At 36.6% G+C, this 9,566-nt stretch overlaps 1 protein-coding gene across 3 annotated transcripts in view; it reads right to left on the bottom strand.

Moving 5' to 3' along the window:
- vangl1 (VANGL planar cell polarity protein 1) overlaps positions 1-9,566 on the bottom strand; it is a 31,188-nt gene continuing 21,622 nt past the window's right edge. For all 3 annotated transcript variants that reach the window (XM_052565260.1, XM_052565258.1, XM_052565259.1), the window contains 6 exons: positions 7,872-8,306; positions 7,089-7,264; positions 5,699-5,832; positions 1,655-1,790; positions 1,292-1,526; positions 1-863 (listed from right to left, as the gene is read on the bottom strand). In XM_052565260.1, the coding sequence (XP_052421220.1) occupies positions 603-863; positions 1,292-1,526; positions 1,655-1,790; positions 5,699-5,832; positions 7,089-7,264; positions 7,872-8,306 (1,377 nt within the window). In that variant the 3' untranslated portion in view covers positions 1-602. The remainder of the gene's footprint in view (positions 864-1,291; positions 1,527-1,654; positions 1,791-5,698; positions 5,833-7,088; positions 7,265-7,871; positions 8,307-9,566) is intronic.

Here is a 9,566-nt window from a genome sequence, read left to right as displayed (position 1 = left end):
CAATCTACAAATCACAATTTATTAATCACAAAAAAGGCAGTTTTTTTTTCACAACATATTACCCATTTTTTTCCAAACATATAAAAATGGTAATAAAAAACAACAACAACAAAAGGCTGAAAATTTATGTTTTTGCTATTATACCACTATTATGTATATGGCATTGGTAAATCTGACTCTCTAAATGTTTGTGACCTTACTAGATCTTACAGAATCTGTTATGGTCAACTGAGAAAAAAAATGTCTTACAAACATAGATATCCTAAACAATATCTTCTTGCAAAAACTTTACCAATGATGCCTCAGTCTTATGCTTATCACAGTTTGTAATTAGCATTTATTATGCAGAAAGAAACATACAGACAAGCAGCACAATCACACCAGTCAGCACTAAATAATCAGATACATACAGAACATGTATATATTTTTGTTTTTTTCCCCATCTCTGTTCTTGGTAATAACACATATTTTATCAAAATACAACTATTTTGTAAAATGCCATTTATAAACTGTGAAAAAGTAAAAAATAATTTCAAACAAAATAGCACTAGTCCAAAATTTACAAGTGTAGAAAACCAAACAGACAAAAGCAACTGAATCCATCAGACGGAGGTCTCGGACTGTAGTTGTAGTACAAACTTGTGAGATTTGGGGTGGACGTACTCCTCACTGAGTTTGAGGTGAGGGATAGCTTTGCTGGTGACCACTAAGCTGAAGTCAGATGATTTGAGCAGGAATTCAGAGCCGTGACGGAGGGGACTGTTGACCGATGCTTCGCTGACCAGCGTCCACTGCCGGGTCTGCCGGCACTCTCTCGTATACTGCAGTGTGGGCCCAGCCATCAGATAGCTCTCCAGAAATGCCTAAGAGGGAATAACAGCACCCATATCTGTTCGATGATGTCTGTCAGTATCCTACAGTAAGTTCATTTGATTTAGAAGTTGCATGTAATATTTATTAGAATTTTTTTATTCGAGCTGAATAATGACACTACTGTCTTTTTAGACCTGCTTTACAGCAGAACTTTAAGCTTACAAAATCACACAGTCAGTGATGACATTATACAGTGTTCCAGACACAAACGTCAAAACCAAGAAGTCTTTTTCACCATGCGGTGCCTTCAATATTTTCCCATGGGTTTTTGTAATAGGGTTTGAATATACAATTCAAATATTTAACTTTACACCAAAATATTTTTTGAGTCTCACTCCTATTATGGACTTGAATCATATATATTTGAGGACATTTTTGATAGTATCAATTAGGAGATTCATGCCACACAGTGTCTCACCTTTGGAGTCATGTTGTTTGTAATGCAGAATGCAAGATGGGCCTGAATACTGTCCATGCTGTGGCAGTGCTGCTGACGGGTGGTGCGCAGGTATTTCTGCAGTGCTCGAGCCATGGAGGGGAAGATGGCCTGCGCTGCCTCACGTGGATCCATCTCATCTCCTGGCAGCTTCTTTTTCTCCTCCTCCTGCAGCCGTCTAACGTGTGTAAACGCCTCCTCTACTGCCACCACCAGCCTAGAAGGAGAAAATGTTGCATATTAAGCTGCAGTGCAGTAGTTTATATTGAAACCACAATTCTATTGCATGCTCTGTATCACAAACTTTTTGTTTCATAAAGTATGCCCCTCTCTAGTTTCTGGTACCGTGCTCTGCGCTTTCGGACTCTTCTATCATGCTCTGCTTCCTCGTAGTACAGCTCATTGTGGCTGGTGTCTCTCTGTCGGGCGGCAGCTGCTATTTTAGCCCGAGATTGAGCTGTTGCAGTATCGCTACCAGCACCTGGAAAGAGAAAGATTAGCATCATGGGACAGAACAGATGCAATTTAATAATAATAATTAAAAAACCCAACAAAGTCCCTTTGAAATTGTTCTATATTACAAATGATCTTATTGCAGATTATCATGCAAATGTGTCATTCAGCAGTCATTATTATGATGATTAATAAGTAATATAATTAATTATTATTATATATTTTTTTTACGTTGTCATTTTATTGTCCGGTTATTTCCTCTCATACAGGTCATATACTCTACCTTTCATGAGTTTGGGTTCGGTAAGATGTTTTTTCTTTGAAAGAAAATAATACTTCTATTCTGCAATGATGTATTTAAAAAATCAAAGGTGACAGTAAAGACATTCGTGTTACAAATGATTAATATTGCAAATAAATGCTGTTCTTCTCAACTTCCTATGGATTAAAGAATCCCCCCACTTTTATTGGGGGGATAATTATTATGGTTTCCACAAAAGTATTAAGCAGCAACGGTTTTCAACATTTGTAATAGTAAGGAAATGCTTCTTAAGCACCAAATCAGCATATTAGAATGATTTCTGAAGGATCATGTGACACTGATGACTGGAGTAATGGCTGCTGTAAATTCTGCTTTGCCATCACAGGAATAAATTACGTTTTAAAATATATTCACATTAAAAGCAGTTATCATAAATTGTAATATTTCACATTACTGTGAGATTAACAGAACCTCAGACACTTTTCTTTTCTTCTGAGACGGACAATACACACACAGTGCTTTAACATATAGATATCTGTCTCCACATAAGACTAATGTCAGGTGTGGATCTTCAATACACATTTACCTGATAATAAATTGTTACAATTGATTTATTCTGTTTCACTCTGTAATTACTGACTCTAGTAGATTATGCTGAATCCTTGTTACTGCATTTCCTGCATCAGGTTAGTAACGGACTAAAATTCAGTTGAGATGGAGCATAGGGCACACAAACTGTATCTTTAGAGATCTGGCTAACACTTAGTATTAGTTCAAATGTACTTAGATTGTAAGGGCTTATGGGAATTTCCTTTTAGGTCAACTGGATGTTGTTCAACCAACGTAAATCGGGTGAGCCTAACCTTACATGGGAAAACCATGTCATGACCATAACAAAACTATTGTTAGGGAAAGTAATATTGGTTGTCTTACATATATAGTAGTGGTGGTGACCTCTGACTAGAAATAATGTTGCTTTATTCAAGAGTGTACAAATCTATGGAGGCTAATTAAAAGTACTTTTAGAATGAGCAAGCATAAGAGCGACCATCTACAGTATTAGACCGTTAGCTCTGTCTAATAACCAAGACTGATGAGAATGTGACCGTAAGATAAGCTAACGACCAAAGCGATTTGAGAGACATGAGCACCCAATTGAACGAGTACAATAATATAAAGAATAAATAGAATAAGCAGATGTCTAGATAAATAATCATATAGATGATCATAATTGACATTCTAACTCAAATGCGAGGTCATAATAAAATGGAGTTATATTTAAATTTAACCTCAATTTAATAACTTTGCACACTGAAATGACCCAATACGCATTAAACCTTCATCCCACCATTGGATACCTCCATTTGGCCAATCATGTGGACCTTACAGTACCGTATTTTTTATCAAATGAATGCAGCCTTGGTGAGCATTAGAGACTTCTTTTAAAAAATCATTAAAATAATCTTACCAAACCCTAAACCTTTGAACAGTATGTTACATTTACTGCAAAAAAGATCACTGGCAGCCAAGCACATTTTCATGTTGAATGGGGCCATGATGATCACACGTAATGCATATTAGCTCTATGTGCATAGTAATGCGGTGAATAGATTTATTTATGCATATTTATCCATATTCAGGTCACAGTTATAATTAATAATGCATGACAAGGGCAGCATGACTTTCCTTGGTAGCAGGGCAGCTTTGTGATTTCTTCTATAGCTCACCGAATCACCTCCAGAAATCACATATACTAAAAATGGACCAGCGAATCTTGAAACCAACCTTTCCTCACTAGTTATTTATATTTAACATATATACAGATAAAATAAGGAAAATAATTAAAAGAGACAAGATATTAAACTAATTTAACACACAGAAAAAACATGTAGTTAAGTGTATACTATTTCAGAGCGCTTTGAAACCTAGAAAAAAAGATATGTTTTTTTTTTTCAGTGATGCATTATTAATACTCTGACAATATGTGCAAAGCACAAAGAGCTACACTCTGCAGATTTTCATATACGTGCACCCTCACACTCAAACACACACATTCCTGGCCTGCTTCAATACCCACAGGCATGAAGGAAGTTTTGAGTGCTTAAGGGGTTAACTTGATCCCACGTATGCATCTCGGCATCGTGGTGTATGTGCATTTCTTGTGGTGACAGCACATCATGAATATCAAACAAAGACAGAGGAAGAGAGGGAGAGTGTTTTTAAAATCTGGTGGGAGGAAGAATTATTGACTTTTTGGACAGGTTTTTAGAGCACAGTGAGTGCAAAGATGAGTGCCTTTTTCACAGTAGTCAAGACATGTAGAAGGATTTCTTGATGCAAATAATTTTCTGTGATGCAAGTCTGTGTCCTTGTGCACAGTGTACAATGACTGCATGCACAAGCAAATAACCAAGACATGTGGAGCACTTAACAATTCAGTGTCTCTGTGAAAGGATTTCTGAATGTATAATACAGTATGAACTTACAATCGAATAGATAGCTTTTCAGTTTGGCTTTAAACTCTGCAAAAAGATTTGTTACAGAAGATTTGTTAGATGTTGTTGGTAACTGATTGACACAGTTGCTGCATTAAAAGTAAAAGCTTCATTTAGTACGTCTTTTAATAAAATCAGAATAATATTACTTTACCACTTTGGAGACTTGATGTTTTAAGTTGATTTAACCAACTGTAGATCAACTTTCTCAACTTATATCAGATGTTTCTATTAAATCATAACTTGCTCACCAATGGATTCACTGCTGTGAATGGGTGCCATCAGAACGAGAGTCTAAACACCTGGTAAAACATCACAATAATCCTTGACTACAGTCGATCAATTAACATCTTTTGAAGCAAAAACCTGCCTGTTTGTAATAAACAAATGTGTCATAAAGATCTTTTTAAATTCAAACTATTTCAACTGGCTAAAATACAACTCTATCCATACTGCCTTCTCTAGTGAAAAAGTCACCTCGTCTGAATCAGGAGAGAAATATGCACAGATGAAGCACCTTTGACAAGTTGAAACACTGTAAAACTGTTCTAATCAAATGTCAGTTGATTTTGTGAGAGGACAACAATGTAATGGAAGTTTGACTTGACGAAGCATCATTATAAATTAAACAAAATTTTGGCCAGAATCGACTGTTTAAAGTTAAAACACATTGATGATTTATTATTAATATTATTATTATTTATTTTATTTTTTTTACAAACACAAAGCTTTTCACTTCACAAGATGTTAAGTGATGGACTAAAATCATGTGGATTACTTGTAGAATATTGTGATGTTTCCATCAGCTGTTTGGACATTCTGACGGCACCCATTCACTGCAGAGGATCCATTCATAAGCAAGTGATGTAACGCAAATTTTTGTCAAAATCTAACTGATAAAGAAACTAATTAATGTATATCTTAGGTGCCTTGAGGGTTAGTAAATGTATAGTGAATGTTAGTTTTTGCATGAATTTTGGTATTCCATTAACAGCAGTGAGTAAACCCAACAATGAATGTATTGTGATTCAATGCACGCTTTAAAATTAGGAGAATTAGGAGAAATATTTCATATACAGTATTAAAGACATCTCAATTTTGATGCCTTTGATGTCCAAAATGACTTCAGAAAGAGTCAGGTCAGAAAACAGACAGTGATTTTACACAGATTAAACTCACCATCTACATTATAGACTTTTAGCCCAGCCAGATGTTTAGCTGCCCTGGACTTTGCAGCTGTTAGAAGGGCAGGGTTGTGGACAGAGAAATCCTTATAATAGTGTTCAAGAATTACAAGGGCTGCCCGCTGAATGCTACAGAGAGAGAAAGAGAGACAAACCGATCAACATTTTATATATATATATAAATTTAAAAAAACCCTTGTAATATTAAAATACAGGAACACACAATCCCATCACGTATTGCATTAAACGGAGTCATTGGATGTCAGATAATACTATTTTTCATTTGGCTTTGTGTGTGTGTGTGTGTGTGTGTGCACTGTCACTTAATTCTGTAGCAGCACTGGATCAAAAATGTTCAGCCAATGAAACAATGTGAGCAGGAACAAAGGAAAGCGATGGGCAGGAGAGAGGAAGGGAGAGGGGAAGTAACGCAGGGCAAAGTAGGGAGTTTCTGTAATGGATTGATTAATGAACCTTTTTCCCTTGGCCCAACCTCAACTCATTATTAATGCATTAAACAGTGCGCGCACACACACACACACACACACACACACACACACACACACACACACACACACACACACGTTTGTTTTTGTGAAAAGTGGGGACATCCCATATGCGTAATGGTTTTTATACTGTACAAACTGTATATTCTATTGGCCTTCACCAACCCTACACCCAACCCTAACTCTCACAGGAACCTTTGTGCATTTTTACTTAAAAAAAAAAAAAAAAACCTCTGTGTTTTGAAAAATTGGGACATGGGTTATGTCCTCATAAGTCACCCTCTCCTTGTAATACCTGTGTCATACCCATGTCATTATACAAAGTTGTGTCCTGATATGTCACAAAAAAAGACCACACACACACACACACACACACACACACAGTTTTGTGTACACAAGTACATAAAATATCTCAGCCAGAAAGCAGCTCAGCCATATAATCAGTGCAATTACAGATACCTCTAATGTTCTATAAACATTTATTTGTTAATATATATAGTTTGTTTGCAGATTTGATGTTTTAAACAGTATTAAAATTAAAGATCTACAATGATCCTTATGTTTCAATGAAGAACCCAATTCTAATAATAAAAAAATTTCACTGTGGTGTATATGTTTATCTATTCTCTAAAAAGTCCTTTCTGGTATCTAAATTCTTGAACACATCAATAAATAACTGGTTTTCTATAGAAATTCTCTAATGTAAAAAATGCAGGTTTTGTACAACGTTTTAGTATTAGTTGGAACCTTTAATTTGAAGTGACTTTCTTTTTCTTTTTACTTCTTTTGTATTATTTGACTAAAGAGCGTGCAACAGACCGTTAAACAGCATATTATAATCATTTTAATCAAAGTTTGGTCATTGTTTTCAGCTGGCACCTGAGCTGTCCCAGGTTATAGTGGTGAGTCTCTCCATCGGTGGAGCGCACGACACAGAGAGAAAAGCAGGGCTGCAGATGTCGGATCTCCAGCAGAACCACTGCCAGGTAATGGATGAACAGCAGAGCATCCACCAATGATACGGCAAACTGCACTATGCCTTGGTAGTTCTCATCCTGTCAAGCACATATAGTAAAGCAGTACACAAATGGAATCAAAATGACCTGTACTAAATTCACAGATTTTCTTCAAAGAAAAGACATTATGTTATCTTTATTTTCAGTGTTATAAAATAATTTAATAATATATTAAATTATTACTTTTCAACAAGGATGCTTTAAACGGATAAAAGGTGGCATTAAAGACACATTACAAAAGATTTATATTTGAAATAAAAGTTAATTTTAACTTTTGCTTTATCAAAGAATCCTGAAAAAAAAAGTATAATCAAAATGATTTCTGAAGGATTGTGTGACACTGTAGAGTGGAACAGTGGATGCTGAAAACCCTTTACCATCACATGCAGGAATAAATGATATTTTCAAATATATTAAAATTGAAAACATTCATTATAAGTGAAGTGAGTAGTTTCAGTGCCAGTAACATCTCAAACATAATTACCCAAGGTGTGCATATCTGTATTTATTTCAATATGGCTTTTAAGATGGCTCATCAACAGCTGAAACTATCCGTTTTATAAAAACTTAATTCACACAATCACAGTTCCACAAATCTCAACATGTTTCTATTGACTCTCCATGGTCTACACACATTTGCCCATACCTGCGAGTCCAGGATGCGCACTCCAAAGAACAGCCAATAGGAGAGTAGCAGGAGGAGCGTGAGCAACCCCAGCAGGGCACGGAACACTGCTATCCGGGGAAGGGATGCCCGCGCCGGTCGCACAAGCAGCGCCCAACCAGCCAGCAAAAGAATGAGGAGCTTGAATGCTAGTGAAAGAAACAGGCCCTCACAGGCAGTGCCACAAGCCTGCAGGCGCTCCGGCCACATCAGCTGGGGCAGCACCAGGAAGGACAGGGGGGTGACCAGAACCATCAGGCCCAGGACAAGGGTGAGGGCCAAAGGAAGGAAGCGTACACAGTTCAATTTCTCTACTGGACCTTCCGTGTCCTTTCCAAAGCCAGCCAAATCCTCTTGAGACAAGCTGTGGTCTGAAGTTCCAGTGACCGCTGTGGTGGTTTCGCCCCAGTTGTCATCCTGTCAAGAGGTGGGAAGGGATCAGCAATATACCATGCACATCAAAATTCAACATACTCCTAAAAGCCCTGTTATCTCAGATGCCCAAACCCAGCACTCAGGATCGATAATACAGGAAAAGACACATTTATAACTTTTGATTTGCCCACTTTTCCATCCATGTTAGACATAAAATACAGCTGCATGCAGCAATTACTGAGCAAAACAGACTATATTTAAGCTCAATTCAATGAGTTTAGGAACAACACTGCTGCAACTCTGCTATATGGCGGACCTTGCATAACCTGGTATTGTTAGATTCAAAGAATCATGGGCCAAAGAAATAACGAATAAGACAACTAACTAATACAATATAAGATAAGCATAAGATGTATGTGACTAAAGAAAAGGGATTATTAGTAGGTGTAAGAAAAGTGACAACAATTCAATGTGAGTATATCGTCTGATGGTTTCAGCTCAAAAAAGAAAAGAATTTCCCTTTCTATTACACAGTTTAGAGTTTGTACCAACCCTTGTGCAAAAATAACTTTAGGTGTCATCATCAGAAGTGAGGAAATGGCAGATGGAAAAGGTTAAAGAAGGTGTTGTAAAAGTTGGTGGAAACACAAACACAGATGCACATGAACTTTTTTTATTAGAGAAGCCCATCAGATGAATTCAAAGGATTAACCACCAAAAGTGTTTTGCTGGAACCACAGTCAACTACTAGTGTAAAATACTGCTGTAATCAATATATGCAATAAACAAATTTACACTCACATTTTTGAGCACTAAAGTCTAACACAGCTACCTCAAACTACAGTTAAAAAGATCGTATCTCTTAATTTTTTTTTATCACGGAAATGTATAATTTTACTTGACCATTTTCCACCTACTTTTGACCTTTGAAATTATACTGTTTTTGGTACTATACCTTTCAGACTTCAAAAACAACTGGATTGAAATGATTGGCTTTCCACATTTGAAATAAAATATTCAACTAAAAATGTCTATAAGCAGGGTTCATCCTTCAATAACAGTCTCACAGCTGCAAAGGTTCACACAGCAAGCCAGGCGGAAATTTTACTTTACAAACTGTTAGATTTGACTGAAATCATCCCAATGGTTAGGTTTAGAGGTGTGGGGTAGGTGTGTATAATATGCATGCCAACAAAGTGCATATCATATGCTCGCAAAAACTGTATTTTATTTGCACGCCACGTAAAGTAAAGTCATGGCATTTGCCAAGTATGGTAACCCATACTCGGAATTGGTGCTCTG

This window comes from Carassius gibelio, chromosome B9 (genome assembly GCF_023724105.1).
Source record: "Carassius gibelio isolate Cgi1373 ecotype wild population from Czech Republic chromosome B9, carGib1.2-hapl.c, whole genome shotgun sequence".
Taxonomy (NCBI): domain Eukaryota; kingdom Metazoa; phylum Chordata; class Actinopteri; order Cypriniformes; family Cyprinidae; genus Carassius; species Carassius gibelio.
Note: the sequence above shows the minus strand (reverse complement) of the source record. Positions and strands in the feature narration are given on the sequence as shown.